General features: G+C 35.6%; 1 protein-coding gene across 1 annotated transcript in view; it reads right to left on the bottom strand.

Moving 5' to 3' along the window:
- LOC584943 (nucleotide exchange factor SIL1) overlaps positions 1-13909 on the bottom strand; it is a 32617-nt gene extending 18708 nt beyond the window's left edge. The window contains exons 1-8 of the mRNA XM_030986096.1: positions 13732-13909; positions 11303-11441; positions 10682-10794; positions 9830-9943; positions 7874-8056; positions 6665-6786; positions 5810-6077; positions 3030-3100 (exon numbers count right to left, since the gene is read on the bottom strand). Coding sequence (XP_030841956.1) covers positions 3030-3100; positions 5810-6077; positions 6665-6786; positions 7874-8056; positions 9830-9943; positions 10682-10794; positions 11303-11441; positions 13732-13818 — 1097 coding nt within the window. The 5' untranslated portion in view covers positions 13819-13909. The remainder of the gene's footprint in view (positions 1-3029; positions 3101-5809; positions 6078-6664; positions 6787-7873; positions 8057-9829; positions 9944-10681; positions 10795-11302; positions 11442-13731) is intronic.
- Between the last annotated feature and the right edge of the window lie 4017 nt (positions 13910-17926).

The following is a 17926-nucleotide window of genomic DNA, read 5'->3' as shown; positions in this document are numbered from 1 at the left end:
CTTGTGATGCCCCTCAAGTTATGAGTACAAGATGACCAAGAAAAGAACACAAAATGCAAGAGTACTTTTAAAAAACAAAGCAAATTTCAGCTGATGAAAGGGCGATTTGAACGATTTCTAAAGAAAACATAACAAATGATGTATATTACATGTATGCTGCAGACTTTTTCAAAACTGCCTTTAACAACATGCTAGAAGGGATGTTTGTTTGATTCAATTAACAGGATAAAATTTCCAAAGTCATCACCTTCAAGGCACAACAAACTGACAGGTGTCTTTTAAAAACATCAATCTACAACATTCTTGTCAACAGCTAAACAGTGCCTAAACACTGTCTAAACACTCCCCAGGCATCTTAGTCCAGCAAAATGTCATTAGAGTCTATTTCCCTAAAGGGAGACAAGCAAAAAGTGGACCTAAATTTCTCTTTCAAAAAGGGGGACTATTGTAATTTTTTATCCTCGTCTACATGTAGTCATGCCTCCCTGCTGCTTGTTTATATTAGTGTATTTCTTTTTCCTGAAAGAAAAAGGTAAAGTAAATATACATGTACACCTAAATTTATGTTTAAAAATAAAAGCGACATTAGAATAAGTTTAGGTGGGCATTAATGTCCCCCCCCCCACCCTTACTTATTACAGTGTTTTTCATTCCTGGAAAAGAGAAAAAAGATACCTCATTTTATTTTTCAATAAGATAGACAATTAGGAAATACTTTTCAGAAGTCATTTACATGTGTGTTATCCTCTAAAAATCAACAACACAAATAAGTGCACATAGGACATGGGTTAAGTCCCCAAATATGAATTCATGAAATGCCTCATTTATATAATCAACATAAACAATGACGCACCTTCTTTCACTTTTAATCTGGCAGGTGTATTATTTATAGCAATAATTGTTTTGGTTTTTTTAAGAATATATTTAGACCCCTGCCTAAACTCAATATAATCTATCAGTTCTACTGAATACATTTAAAGGATGGTTGCTAACAGCCTCCCCTCCATCTGGCTCAGATGTCTAATGCACAAAATTTTCCCTCTTGAAAATTCAACGCTTTTTTTATGACAGGTCAATTAGAACATGTATTGAGCAAGATTGTATCAGCTCTGAAATTAGTACTAGCGGCATATCGCACGATCCATCAGCATTGACTTAGATATGCCCATCATCTTCTATGATGTCTATGTAATATTGGGGTCATCGTAGCCTCGGGGTTTATCTGAAAATTAAATGGTATGACATTTGGGTCTTGACAGGTTGCTGTTGTGAAACATTAACAGTGCACTTTGTATTTCTCCCCTGGTAAATGAGTAGAATTTCAATTAATTTTAATTCAAGAGAAAATGTGTGAAAATTACTCAAATTAGAAACAAATATCAGTCACCTTTAGTTTACTGTGTGTTAAGTACATTAATGCACAAAGGACATGCACTCCTCAAAGGTTTTACAACAAGACAATGAAGAATCAAAAGGGTTGACCTTTTTGCAGTCAGAGTTTGTTTAAAAGATAGTTACATGTATAGAAGTTGTTCCTTTCAAACCAATGAAGTTAACTCTTGATACCTTAATAAAGATCATGGAATATATAGAGTTTAAATCCCATTGTCCTACTTGTAGCTACTTGCTCCCTCTACAGAATATAGAAAACTTCCCAATCGGTGCCTGTTGGTCCCCCATGATCCTAGTTAGTTGAGAGCTGAGTTAATGAGATAGCCACCTGTCAGTGACCTTGCTGTGTGGTCTAATCCCTTCTGGCCCAGTAGTATTGACAATCTTTAAACAATTGATTATTCCCTTTTTTAATAAAAAATTAAAAAAATTCCCATGTTGTAAATTGTGACCTCAATAGATCAGCATTCATTGCTTCAAAAAAAAATGCAGACTTTGTTTATTTTTAAACAAGAAATTAAAATAATTACCTATGCCCTTGAATTTGTGACAAGGTTTCATTAAGCCCATACCAAGAGATCGTTCTATTTGAGTGAAGTCAAAACCTCACCTGCAACAACAAAAATACAGTCAAAGATATAAAATCTGATGCCACTGATATCAACCATAGCCAGTCACTTAGTATATTCCGGGAGGAGAGACCTGAGAGTTACAGTGATTCACTTCGCTTTTCGCCTTCAAGACACAGGTGATGCTAATTACTTCATAACAATAATAATAACTACCCCTATATGAAATTTGAGTTCACCCAATCATTGGAAACGAATTATACCATTTCGAGGACTTTATGTTACACATATATGTACATGTAGATTTACATGTATGATCAATTAAAACACTTTCAGTTTTACTTTAAAATGTTACATTAAGGACATGTCTAGTACTAAAACAATGTTATTTATGACATCGTTACTGCTGCAAATGATACTGACAGAGTGAAAGACTAAACATACAAAAGCAGAACAGATGCAAGCAACTATAAAAGTCTAAACAATCTCAAAAACGAAAAAAAGAAGAAATCAAGACACACATGGACCTTTAATTATCTGTAATCTGTATGCATGGAGCTTCACTGGTCGAGGGGTGGGGGGATGACACAACCAGCCTGTCCCCCCCCCCCCCCCCTCTCCCAGAAAACATCTCTCAAAAAGCTCCACTCTCTTTAAAATTTTTAACCTAAAGGGAACTTTTCAATAGTTTCCTTATCGTATACAGCCTTTGAGAGAACGTGTTCCTGCTGTATTCATCCACGCAAATGTGATTCCACTAAATGAAAACAGAATATAGCCCTAAGTAACTATCAATGTATCTAGGTTGCATAACTTTCATCTCATGTTCAATATCATTACAAAAGGAGAATGATAAAACAAACATTACTTGCGACCTCATTTTATTGGTATTTTAACAAAACAATCACACCATCATGGACCAGAGGCTAAAATCAATTACTTGTTCATTTTATTAAAAACTGCTTTCAGAGTAGAAATGTCAACATGGGGACTTCAGCGAGAAACGTAATGTAGCTATGTGGAGCAATTATTATCAAGGAGGTGAAGTTAAATGAATATTTGACTCACTTTTCATACTGCAGTTTCCTTTCCTTAGCGACTTCATCCGTATCAGTCATATCCAATTCTAGAGCATTTCTCTGGAAAGAAAGAAAGGTAGAAAAAAACTTGTAATGGATATCTTAAAGGGAAAGCATCTTTTAAAAAGTAGAGTCATCTATTTCTAGATATCTAAAATGAAGATATTCAATCATCTTTACACACTGACAGTAAAATTTACACAGGAGTCTTTTACAGTAAGTTTAGAATGAAGGTAATGCTCAGTTACTGTGATCAAACTTTATATTGAATGCTCAAAACTACTCATAGATGATATCTACTAAACAATTTTTGAAAAAAAGTAAAAATTAGTTTTACATGTTATAGCAGAGTGAATTGAATTGAATTGAACTTTATTTGATTCCAATCACAGTGAAAATGACATTGAAATATAAATATATATACATTGGAAAAGAAGAAAAAAAGAATAAAAAAAAGAGAGCACGATTAAATCTACTAAAAGTATATGATGGAAAAAGGTGAACGAGTAAAAGACACAGGGGCTTGATGAATGGGCGCACCCTGATCAGCAATATACTGAAGGAAAATTGAGCTTGTCATGGTATCCAAGCATCCAAATATTTGTGTTTTTCATTGAATAGAATGATATATAAGATGTGTCACAACAAAATCTGGGCAAATCTGCTGGAAATTAATTTTCTCTCTAGAGCATTTTATAATCTGAATTGTGAATCTAATTTAATCTGAATTATGAAAATTTAATTACTTAGTTTGAATTATGAATTTAATTTTAGTCTGCATTTTGATATATCGCATTTCATGTTATGTATGTTCAAGTCAAATTTACTATTATGAATCCATTTGTATCTTATTGCTGTCTATAATCTGTAATCTTGTCATGCAAACAAACCAAATTTCCAATCATTGGACAATCAAATTTGAATTGAATTGAATGGAATTGAATTGAATTAAATAATCTTTCATTTCTAAGTTATAGATTTATATCAAACATGCTTCTGTTCAGACTTCAGAATTATCTATCCCTAATGTATATAAGAATGCAAAAAATTGCAGTCAACATTACAAGGCAAATTATGCAACTATATCTATCTATCTATCTATCTATCAGGCTATAGTTCATCCAGACGTTGGACAAAGCCCTCCTCATAAATTTCCATTCTTTTCTGTCTCTAGCTATCCTAGTCCAAGCGGCCGTTCCCATGTATGATGTTAGGTCATCTCTCCATCTTCTCTTCTGCCTTCCTCTTCTTCTCTTTCCCATCCTTGGTTGCCATTCTGTTAAACGATTTGTCCATCTATTGTCCTGAAGTCTTGCTACATGCCCAGCCCATCTCCACTTTGATTCTCTGACTTTCTCCATGATGTCTTTAACCTTTGTTTTCTGGCGTATGACTTTGTGATTAATTTTGTTTCGCAGAGATAAATGCGACATCTTTCTCTCCATGCAACTATAAGAATGTGACAAACCATAATAAACTAAGTAAAAATTTACTCTCCACATTCAGAGCATTACAAATGCAACTGCAACGTAACTTGTAACACTAGAGTGCAATTGGCTATAATAAACAATTCCCCCCCCCCCCCCTTTTCTCAAAAGCAGCTAATATTTTCATTCTGACCAGGAGTGGCTCAGCTGCATCTAAGTACTTCAAACTGAACACATTTTGTAGTCTGAATTCAATTCCAGAAATTAGTCAGAGAATAAAGTAGCTTCTGAATATGACAAAACCTTGAAATTAACCTTTCACTCAACTTTTTCACTCGAATGCAATCGGCAACTGTCTGGATTTTATGTTAATTAATTTCTTGAAATGCTAGAGCGTCGTAATGGCAGCCATGCCAAAGCCAGGGTAATAATCAGGAGCAAGGCTCAAAATACATGGGGACGACGGGCGATTCGCCCCCGTGAACTACATAATCGCCTCCTCCAGATTGCTCACGGGGGCGATTACAAAATTAAAAATCGCCCCTGTGGAATTATAAAATATAGATTATCTTTTCTGTTAAATAACTTTCACGCAATATTGAGTTTCAAGTTTCAAACCTTAAACTAATGAAATGGAACTATGGCGGTTAGATTAGCATGCAGGATTTAACGCTCAAATTTTTTACGGTGTCTCGAGGCCGCCATATTGTAAACAAATGTATGCTTATTCGCTGGAAGATGGCGCTATATCTCCCATCCCCGTATCTCTAAGAGTATTACCGATACAAACAACGGAAAGTCGCAGTGCAGTGCGGCCGTCAACAGTGGCTATACTGCGCTGGTAGTACCGGTGTGCATGCTGATGCCCCATATCTGCTGGAGCTAGAGGCGATCGCGCAAGGACCGAAAAAATGAAAAGTTTTTCATTGTGAAAAAGCGTGAAGCCTATGAAATCTGGTGATTCCAAAAGACCAGCAAATAATGAACATCGACCAGTAAATCAATATTGAGAAGAAGAGGAAGACCAAAGATGTTGTGGAAGGATATGGTAAAGACTAACAAAATAATGTAAATACATGTAAGGTTGCTCTGAATGATGAGGAGGAAATAATGTCCAGAACGGGAAGAAATTTGAGAGAACGTCATCACAGGATGAAAGTCAGTAACCCTATATTACTTGTAAATTTGTAAGAAGGAAAATGCAGACTTAAATAAATGATAATGCTGAAATAGAAAAGAATTTAGGAGTATAACTATCATGGGTACAAATTCAATGGAAATTTGTATTAAAAAAAGAGCTCCAGTGAGTACTAAAAGAGCCGCTGATAAACCTCTTTCTCACCTGTTCAACTAGGAGATCATGCACAAGCGTCACACTTTTGATCTGGATCGGAAGATAATCGCTTTTTGTCTCTCTCATCAAACCAGAGAGCACGCTCAGCCCTCCAAGCTCAAGGAACTTCCTCTGTGCATGTGGGAAGAAGCGGATAAGAGACGACAGTCCATAAAGCGCCCTCCTTTTGACGTTGATAGAAGAAGAGCGGGTGAGAAGCCGAAGAAGAGCTTGCAGTGCTCCTCCGTCATAGGCACTGACTTGAGCCTTGGGATTACTGTGAGATGTAGAAAAATAGAAAGTCATGACAGAGTTCTACAGGAGTGGGGGATAGTTGGTAAGTTATCATCAACTATATGACAAGCTTCAGAAATGCATATCATCTTTTGAGAAATTTGACTTCAATCACTTAAATGAAATCATTTCAACAAATTCATTGATATGAGAAACCTTCCTCTACCAAAGATTATGTTCTTTGTTAAGACACTCTTTAAAAAATAATGAGTGAAGAAATTAATGTAAAAGAATGAAAGGCATCCGTAAGTGAGCTAGAGAAGAACACATACATGTAGACCTGCCTCTGAAAATGTCCAACCAGATTAGCTCAGGATTATTTTTTTTGTTTATATATGTTGACATTGAAATCAGTACTTATTCAGTTTGTGTTCAGATCATAATGATTTTCAGACTTTTCAAATTAGAATATTCAAGAATTCATACTTACCCTCTAGGACCATCCTGATAATACATGTACATGTATATCATCAACTTTTCACAAGGGGATTTCACATACCTGTACATACTTCCTCTACCCAACATTCATTTATGCTAATGACATTGTACTGAATATGACCTTATACTGACCTTTGAACTGCTGACCCTAGTACATGTGCAGCTTCGCTGCTGATATCTTCCTCTGTGCTGTTCAGTGCACTAATGATAATATCCCATCCTCCTAAACGTGCAAGGTCAACTCCATTATCAACCTGTTAAAGATCAATTAAATGAAGAATATGACAATCATGGTGCACCCGCAAGCCTACTGTATATCTACATCACCATGCAAACCAAAACTTACAAGCAGCATCTATGACAATCATTATTAATCATGATATCACTGAAATACCCCAGCACATTGCCAAACCAACTAAAAAAGCCTAATTCACATATGACCTGGTAAAGCCTCTGCGTAAGAAAACACCCAACATGGTTAGCTCCATATCTGAACGAGCATTAAACCAACTTGGCCATTTGGGTAATTTAGTTTGTCTTTGGTCCATTGGCTGTCTGGTGTCAGTCTAATCTGTATGACTAAAGTATGACCCTCAAGCCTCTTCTCCAGCCACCCCTCCCTCTACCTGGTTGAGATGTGCGGATGTACAACTTCACCAGGTTCTGCCTTATTCTACAAGAGTGTTCATTCATTCATTCATTTATTCATTCATTCGTTTCGGTTTATTGAAATAAAATTCTTTGTCAAATTTGGGCCTACATTCTGACTAGTCACACGATACTAGCTATGAATATGACGGACAAAGAAAGAGGACAAAATATACAGTTCCTCAGGTAGACAAAGGAACATCCCTTCACTGCTATTATGTAAAAATGTGTAGAACAGGTGTCACATGCATATTCACCTGTTCTACCAATTTCACATAATAGCAGTGAAGGGATGTTCCTTTGTCTACCTGAGGAACTGTATATTTTGTCCTCTTTCTTTGTCTGTTATGTTCATAGTGACTACTATCAAAATAGCAGGGCATCACAACTTTTTATTAAATCAGAGAAAATTTGAACAATAAGCTTTTACTCTGGGAAATGTTCTGCCATTTTGGCATTTGAACAACTGTCCCCAATTTAGAACCGGATGGGTCTTCTTCCGCTATAGAGGGGTAGCAATGCCCCTCAATTTCTAATGGACATTTCATACATGTATATCACTATTCAGGACATTGGTCAGAAGGTTTTCACATTTTTATCTTCATATCTAGCCCTGGATGTAATTTCTTCCAATCTGATTGTAGTCTGATCGCATAGTGCATGATAGCCTTTATCTGCAGAGTATTCTTTTACCTTATGAACATAGAATTCTAGATCTTGCAGGATGAGTTTCCTTGTCTCGGGGGTTTGATCTGCTCTGTATTCTTCAAAGAGCTTTGTCATGATCTCATAATCTGTTTTGATATCGACCTCGAGCTCAGCAAGCTCCTTCTTCAGCTCCTCAATAGAGCGGTAGCGTTGTTTCACTTCCTCAATCTACAAAGACGATGAAGAGAAAGGAAGGTTAAAGGTACTATGTCCCATTTGCAGGCCAAAAAAATGAAAAAGTTAAATTCCAACTGCATTTGAAAGATAATACTAATTTAGAACTTCCCTAAAAAAGGTGGGGCTTGAAAATGTCTTCAAGTGGGAAAATAATGACTATTAGTTGTCAAATCGACTTTAGGGCTATAGAGCCCAAAAGTAATAGTCTTGATTTTCAGACAATTGTACCGAATGGTCATACGTTTTATGCTGCGCAAAGATTCAATCAGTTTAATCTTGGCCATCACAAGAATTGAGTTATTGATGTAGACAAATGCTCATGTACCCTTTACAACTATTTTCATGTATGTTATTACCAAAGAAGCAAAAAGCCAGTCAGTCACTCAATAGTGTCTGACAATGAAGTCTAGCAAGTAAACGGGTTTCCTTGCATAATTTGAATATGAGGACACTGCTAACATTTAAATTTCACAGATGGGACATACATGACATATTCATAATTCCTGTAAAGTTCTACAGCATTTGAGGTTGGCTGCAAAAGGAACATAGTACCTTTAAGTTCTCAGCATTGTTTTAAAATATCATAAAGGCAATGACACATATTTCGCGGTTGGGCAGATTAAGATAAACTAGATTAAGATTATGATAAACTAGACGGAACTTCGACTGCGCGCAGTTGAAAATGATGCCTTCATCATAGAGCAATTTTACAAACCAAAACAGAAGAAATTTTCAAATTCAAGTTCAATTGTAATCCATTAATACTACAGGTTCTCAGAATATCGTGATTACAAGCAATTTCTCATATACATATATGACCCTTTGATCTTTGACCTCATGACCCTAAAATCTACTGTTCATTGGCTCAGCAAGATGTCCCGAGTTAAATAGTTATCCATGGATGGACGGACAACCCGAAAACATAATGCCTCCAGCTACTTCGTAACGGAGGCACAAAAATGCTGTAAGCCTGCATCATTACTTGTGCCAAAATTGCTTTTACTTGTTGTTGATGCCAGTAATTTAAATAGAAATTTAATATACTATATACGATATTACAACTACTCTTTCAGAAGTGGGTTTACTTTTGTGGGACTCAAACCCAAGTACCTGCATGATAAAAGTCATGAGAGTCAGATGACAATCCGATTGCGCAACACCCCCTCCATAATACTATGACCTAGAACATGTATTCATTGTTCTAACGTAATTAGGCTTAACAGTACCAAAACTCTCACCAATGTTAGTACTTCAAATTTACATCAACCTTGCGAGTTCTTGACTGGGTTTTTTCATACTACTAGGTTTTGCAAAGCTATATGTATGTGTAGTTTAAATAACACCCCTTGAAGTGACTCAGTAACATTGCCTCAGATTCTGAAACAAAATCATGGATTTAGCTCGTGCTGCAATCATAATTATAAACCTTTAGTTCAGCCGGGAATACCATGACTTTTACAAGTCGATCGCATGTCTGATTATCAAAATATTTATGATGGGAAATCCAAATTTCATTTCTTTGTTTTCCTACTTTTTTTTTAACACTTCAGTCTCAAGGGGAAAATAAGTATGGTAAAACTGGTCACTCAAAGATTTTACTTTTTTGAGGTACTTCAAGATCATTTTGAAGTGCAAGTTTTTTAGGGCGTCAATATTACACCATATCACAGACACTGATAACATTAACACGTAGAGCCATGCATCTCAGATTTAACATTGTTAAACGATACCTTTAACATTCACTTCACATCTTTCATAACTCACTAGTGCTTCATTATCATTGCAATCATCACAGTCCTTTTCTCCTTTTATCTTAGCAAGCCTTTCCTTCAGTTCTTCTTTCTTGTATGTGTCTGATTCCTCATCATCGTTCTTCACCTAGAAACAAAAATACAAAATATCAATACAACCATTTGAAATAATAAGTATGAATACATGTACATATATGTCTTTTTTTTTTTTTTTTTCTTATAGTATGTTTTTATCATATTTATATTTAATTGTATGTTAATGGGCCCCATTTACAAGCTCTGCTTCTCAGGGATCCATAGCCTGTCATAATGTTATAATTGTACCAGTACCAATGTGATTGGAAATTGTTTGTAATGATTGGCTGAATAAAATTGAATTGAAAATTGAATCGAAATATGCAGACCTACATGTACAAAAAATATTTATTCTGCCATGAACTCTTTAAAAAAAAGGGCCTAAAATAGACACAAGAGACACAAAATATGGTTGAAAGACATTCAATATCTTACTATATTTGCTCCCTTCATGGTTATTACATGTTATGTCATGAAGTTTTAAAACTGAACTTTTAAGTTTATCCAATGTCTCTGAGCACACTAAAATCAATTAATCAATATGATATTAGTTGATGAAACATGCCTGGGCTAGGCACCTTAAATTATCTCCTATTACGGTACCGATTTATACATTTTTTTAATTTACGAAAATAGGCTTAAAAATGACCTAGGCATGTTTGAAGTCCACCATTCTGAACAACATTGTGATGGAAAGCCTCAAAGAGCTTGCCTGAGAAGTGGCAGGACCTGAGAAACTGATCTTATTAAGGACACCATTCACTCGTCATGGCAGAGAATAAATAAATACCTTCTCCTGAGACTCAGCCGTCAAGGATTCCTTAGGATCATCCAGATATTTAGCCTCTTTTGTTCCTTCAGCTAGATTGATCCTCACATGAAGTCCAGCAGGGATGGCTTGGCCTGCCAATAGTGAAGTCAAGATCAACAATAAACACAAGATTTCATTCACTCACTCTTTTTCTTTATTATTTATTATTTATGTATGAATGTTTTTCAGTCTTTTTCTTGAAAAAAGACGAGTTCATGAAAGACCTACTCAAAACATAATCACATATACTTATGTTATATGGGTAATTACATAAATTAGGGACCCACTTTGTGACATTTTTGGTGTCCCACTGACATAAGGAACCCACACTTATTTGTGGCTCTGAGTAAAGACTTAAATAGTGAAGTGAGACTGTAAAGTGATTTCCAAGCATAATATTGCATCCTCATACCTAGAATCACTTAACTATCTCTATTTAAGTCTTAGGCCTACTCAGAGCCACAAATAAGTGTGGGTTCCTTATGTAAGTTGGACACCAAAAATGTCACAAAGTGCCAAAGTGGGTCCCTAATTTATGGAATTACCCATAGAGTATTCTAGTTACTATGAAGTGGTTTTCAACTTGGAATGATACTTCACCTTCTTTGATAGTCTGCCATTCATCAGTTGGTTGGAACACTTCCAATATTTCTTCATTCTCCTCCAATTCAACAGCTCCATCACAATCTTCAACAATAGCTTCGGTCTCATGAAGAGTTACAGCAGTTGAATCAGTTCCCTGGGGGGGGGGGGGGGGATGAACAAGAAGAATAGTTTGTTTTTTTAAGATTATCGTCTTCAGTCTAATATAGGCCTAGATCTATATAGAATTTGTTTACATATTCAATTTGCAAAGGGTTTCTGTTCAAATCTAAATCATGTAGGCATGCATAGTTGCATACAGGGCATGCAAATGCAATTTGAATACGCAGTATAACAATAATAATGCCAACGGTGACAGCGATGCAAGAGGACAACGACAACAACAATCAAAAACATCAAAAATAATAGTAATAATAATAACAATATTAATAACAATAACAATTTTTCTTATTCACCCAGGGTATTCTCATCAGTATAGTATTAAAAATGTTCTCCCTGAAGGCCCTGCAATCATATTATAAGTATTAACCCTAATTATCTTGGCGCCGGTGTTGGAGCTTCCTGGAGTTATATTAACCCCAGCTTTAGCCAAGCTACCATGATACAAATAAGGCGCTCAAATTATTAAGCATATATTCAACTTCAGAATATGCCAGTAGTAGCGTGTGGGATCCTTAGTAAACACATCAACAAACTAGAGGGAGTCCAGAACAGAGGGGCTAGATTTGTCACTGGCAAATATGGAATAGACGTCCATGTTTCAGACCTGAAGAGTGATCTAAAATGGCAACCGCTACAGAGTCGACGTTTTGTGGCTCGACACTCGCTCTTCTTCAAATCCATCAAAGACCAAGTATACCCAGACCGGAATACATCACACAACCCCAGAAGATACTCAAGGGACATCATAATCTCTCCTTCTCTAACATAAGATGCAAGACAGATATTTATCGGCTCACCTTCTTTCCAAGAACCATTCAGGCCTGGAATTTACTTCCCCCAGCATCTTTGCCTGCGACGCAGTTGAAACCTTCAAAGCCAGACTCTGGGAAGCCATCCAAAGGGGTAATATAATCATAGTCCCTCCCCACAACTGCAATGTTATGGGACTCAATTCTAAAATGTTCTAGACGCAACAAACACTCTCTCTCGAACGATAACGTTTTTTGGGGGGTCATCTACATGTCCCTCTTGAGGATCAGGACCAGGATCAGAACAGAATCAGAATCTTCCTATTCTACCACGTACCAGCCACAAAATACCAGCTTGCCCCAGAATAGACAGCAATAACCATCTGATTTGGGTCATTTCTTTAATAAAACTGACATTTGTTGTCATTCCCCAATTCAGATGGCAACCCAGAGATCTCGTACCGCGGGGATAGCTATAGCCAACAATGGCAGCTTTTTGTGTCAAAACATTTTCTCCCCGATTTTCTTTATTTAGAACTAATTTTCTGATTTCTAAATCAGATGTAAATTAGGTCGGTATGTCATTTGTCCTAATTACAGTTATCAAAATTTGATAACTTAATATTAAATAGACAATTTACGGACTTACTTATATGAATTATCCAATTTGTATCTCAGATCCGCGAAGCAGTACGTTCATGCATTCGAAATATTACCCGGCGGCCGATATATTTCCGGGTCCACCTACCAAAACATAGCCAAATGGCCAATCAGAGCACTCGTTTCGTGGGAGTTCGTTGGTCAAGCTGGGCCGACTCGTATGTAGCTACGGTAGCTATTGGACGTTCGAAAAGAAAAAATGAATATTCATCAACTAAAACCAAGACGGATAATGTTGACGACGAGACTTTCTCGGATTAATCATTAATTTAGGATCTAAATGAGCAAGCTATCGTAAGTCGAATAAGCTATATAGATCTATATGTTATTTTTAATTTGTGTTGTAATTGCAGCAGTTATGAGGATGTAAAGAGTGAAAATCTCGTTGCATATCTCATTCATCGCGGTCCGGTCGAACCGAACCATTTGTTCCGTACAGTGCCTCACAGAAAGAGGTCCCCAGACTTCAGTCTCTGTAATCGGAGGTCTAGTGGAGCCAGACGTAGTCTCAGTGGAACAACCGACGATTAGAGAGACTGAAGTTTTCGGTCTAGCCCCAGAATAAATCAACACAAACTTACTGATTTTCTTTATACACAATGTTATAAAAATAATTCCCTTCAGACTGAAACCCTAGGTCATGTCGGGGGTCAAGTGTCTTTTAATTTCCTTTTATAAAACAAAGTAATTTTCTTGTTGATAAGCCGAGCCCACGCCCGGCCCATATGCCATGACCATCGCGACACAGAACGTCCGGGCTAGGCCGGCAGACTTGATACTCGAGAAACGGGCTAGCACTCAAATCTCTATTGATGTGATATTCATCTCTAAATATATATTTCGTTACACTCTTACCATTGAAATAACACCACACAGAAGGGAAATGTGGAGAATTGCTGATAAAAGCAGAATACCCATCAAAGTCGATCTGCAGGCCGCCATAATAGTAGTAAGTAAGTCTTGCTAACATAAACTTCTCTCTTCGTTGATGCAGCGAACGCTCTTTATATACCGTACAGTGTATTAACACGTGTGTTAATTATTACGGTCCGGTTTTGTTATGTTTTGATCAGGTTGTACACGTGTAATAACACGTTGCTTCAATGTTATGATTCAATCCTGAAAGATATTGTGGCAATACCAACTTTTCCTTGCCTAGGTATATGATCAAAATATTAATTCATAGTTACCTATCTATAGACTATTACACATTTTTGGTTAATGCACATTTATTTGTTTAATTTCATTCTTGTTTTAGAGTCTAATTAAAAAGAAACGAGAACGATTGAGATGGTACCTTTTTTTAAAGAGATTTTGTTAATTCTTTCCAGACTGTGTATAGGTTAGGTTTACATAGTCTAAGCCCGGTACAAAAGTAGAAATTGCTAAATGGCATAACTCTTTTTTCATTAGTTCATTACAAAAATGGCATTGCCTTAGATCTAGTCTTTAATTTTTCAAAATTATTCAAACTATTGCATGCTCATCGACATGATTATACTGGAGGAAAATATTATCTTTCTCCCCATCTTATCTCCTTCCACCCTTTCTCTCCAACTTTCTCCCCCATATCGATCCCTTCCCCTCTACATTTGCCCCTATCTCTATATACACCTCTCTCTCTCTTTTATCTCTCTCTCCCTCAGGCTCTCTTATCTTTCTTTCTGGCTCTCTCTCTCTCTCTCTCCCTCTCTCTCTCTCTCTCATCTCTCTACCTCCCTCTCTCTTTCTAACTCACTCGGTATATAAATATAGACAGATGATGTAGATATATTGCCATATGAGATTTTTCCACAAGACACAAAGTAACTTGCTCTCTAGCAAGGCCCAGGTTACCATCCCCCTATGTAGTCAAGACTCTCTTGTATTACATTCTATAGTATTCTCTTCCTCCACTACACAAAACAAAGAACCACAGTCATTTCTAATTTCAGTTATTTTATTCTAGTTTGGAATAAAGCATCTTTATATTTCATACCTACTACCCATACATACTCTGTGTGGTGACAATGGCAATATGAAGTATACCAATCTGATCCAATTACCATTACCGGTACATAATATTGAAGAAAAAGAAAAAAACTCACTTAAAAAAATACAAGTGGCACGAAGATGAACGGTTATCTACCTATATCAAATCAAACCAGAAACTTCCTAGCATGAACCATCTGCAGACTGTCTCATGCTGGGCAAGAAAACTTTCAAAAAATGGCAAAAATGCTGAGTGTGACAATCATTTTGTTAGATGAATAGTTGGCAAAATCAGGGCCACTGCAGAATTTATGAAAGTTTTTACAATTGCAGTTTGCAATCATATGACAAATACATACTTGAAATATCAATGCATCTCTCACCATTTCTGCAATATTGCTTTCAAGAAAACCTTATAAATAATATCAATATGTATATACGAATATATGTATACATATAGATCTCGCATTCTTAATGAGTACAAAAATGATTTAGCAGATCAAGTTTACTATGACCCGTGTCCCTTTAATCCATTCCATTGAAATATGAAACTACAAATAACAATGAATAATTCCTGTTTAACTCAGCTGCAAGTGTGTAATTTTTACAAAAAATGTGCAAAACATCTGAATTATCGCCTAGTCATCGCCTAAAGAATCAAGACATTATGATAATAAGAATTTTTACATTGAGGTTTCAGACCCGTTTCACAAACCCTTTTTTCTATGACAAATTACAAAAATCAATGACAAATCTGCTGATACCCAATCAGAAGCAAGGATTCCAATAGCTTATAACAAATACTGTCATTTGTCACTGATGACAAGTTTTGTGAAAAAGGGCCCTATCGTATTGTGTAAACACTTCAATATGCTGTACAATGTTCTTACTCAAATTTCGATTTGTAAAAGCAGAAGAAAAACAAAATAGTATTAGAGAACAAAATAATATTCCAAATACCAAGACAGTCTACACTCGCCTACATGAAAATTGTACATTGTATTCATTGAAAAGACAAATAAATATATTGTTTCGTCAAATCATCTTCCTCCTCGTTTACCTTAATAAAACAAAAATGATGTATTGGGGAAAATAATTAATATCCTAGGCGATTATGCAATTATACAGCATTTACATTGAAACTACTCAACTTACACTTATAATCATATATGCATGTGTGAATGTAAGTGTGAAATATGATCATTAAAAATATTACTTTTCTTGAAATGCCATCACATTACTTCTGAATACATGCTACATGTATTTATAATACATGGCAAAGCAAAAACATAAAAATAATGTACACATAAGTACATGAGAGAGGGAGAAAGAAAAAAAGAGAGAAAGAGAGAGAGAGAGAGAAATCGAACCATCTGTTGTAAACGTTTCTTACCGTACATATTTTCAAGCTCTGTTGCATTAAGTAATCACACTGGCTGTGTAGTAATTACAAATCAGAATTCATTAATATTCTACGTTTATCGGCATAACTCACATTCCAGCATTCCTAAAAAAAAAACAGAATATCACATCAGTGTGGAATTATCACTTTGGGCAAAATCATACTGTTAATGTGGTGGAGATAGTGTTTCCATGTTTACACATAAAACCTTAACAATCATCACCCTCGTTTCCATTGTATATACATGTAGAAGCAATTACTCCTCTCTGTAATAATTCACCTTTAAATATGTGGAATGGTTCTCTGTCTAACTCTGCAAAGGCACTTCAAATACAATTCTGTCAATGCTTCAATTAGATAATACATAAAATGCACCGACCGATTGCATATTATTTATTGAGAATAAAAGCACTAATAATCATTATTATTCCCTCTTCACACACAAATATGCAGAACCATTTTATAATTCAATATACATGTATATCATCACATTTTACAAAATGTCTGTACCATTTATTTAAAAAATATATACACTATAAATACAAACTTGCTTGGAGGGTTTCAATATAGATTTTGAGTTGATGTTCATAAATATACAAATGCATCTGACAAGTGCATTATATGCATCTATATTTTGTTCATAGTATATACATATTTACCAACTATACATCAATTTCAGAATGTGAAGGGATAATATTGCAAATATATTGCAATAGAAGTGAAAGACTAGAATTGATCTACACAAGAGGAAACTGAAAATGGCTACTGTGAGGAATGTAAATATCTGATTGAGAACTACCGGGTAAGAAGAAAATTGCACGTGGATATCTGAGAAAAATATTAAAATTGGTTAGTACATATTGCCAATTACCATTAATTTTTGAAGTATGTTTTTTTTATCCTCCTTTTTCATCTCAAGAAATATTCCCATCAAGCCTGTGCTACAGAACTACAAAGGGAAATGAGTTCTCACGTGTCATTTTTTTCTTTCATAAGCTTCAACATATACTACGAACCTTATTTTAACTATACAAATAGCCGGGTTTGATTTTCATGAAATGAACGGTGCTCCCAGAGAGATTTAAAAAATGAACAATGCTATAACAACAAAATTTAAAGCATCACTGAGCTTAAAGCATGGTGATGTAAGGAAGGGTTGTAAGCACCTGTTTTTTTCTTGGTAAATATAAAGAGCACCATTATATTTGAATACTTCTGAGAGAAAAAAAAAAGGATTGATGAATTTAAGATCAGGGAGTCCCAGGCTTTGCGTTGGGTTAGCAGTCTGGTTGATAAACTACATCACCTTCTAAAACAAAGCATAAAGTGCATGTTAATGTTAACTAGACTCTTTATAATACATAACTTTATATTTTAGCTCATGTAAAAAAATTGAGCTTAAAACTGTATTATCCTCCTGATCATAACATTACTAAACCTATCCTGCACACCCTCACTTTCTTGAAAAGTTCTACTCCATCAAGTTTTTTTTCTTCTGGTGTGCACAAGCTCATTTAAGCCACAACTTATGATAATCCTGTCCAACAGCATTCCTATTCATTTACGTGTGTAGAGAACAGCAATGTAGATGAGATGCCTTGAATCTTCACATAGTTTCTGTTCTTGTATGTTGTATTTTTAGGGTTAAGTCAAATTTGCCTGTTTACGCCTATTCTG

Source organism: Strongylocentrotus purpuratus, unplaced genomic scaffold, assembly GCF_000002235.5.
Source record: "Strongylocentrotus purpuratus isolate Spur 01 unplaced genomic scaffold, Spur_5.0 spur5_scaffold_15, whole genome shotgun sequence".
NCBI classification, from domain to species: domain Eukaryota; kingdom Metazoa; phylum Echinodermata; class Echinoidea; order Camarodonta; family Strongylocentrotidae; genus Strongylocentrotus; species Strongylocentrotus purpuratus.
The sequence above is the reverse complement of the archived record's forward strand: the minus strand, read 5'-3'. Positions and strand labels throughout refer to the sequence as shown.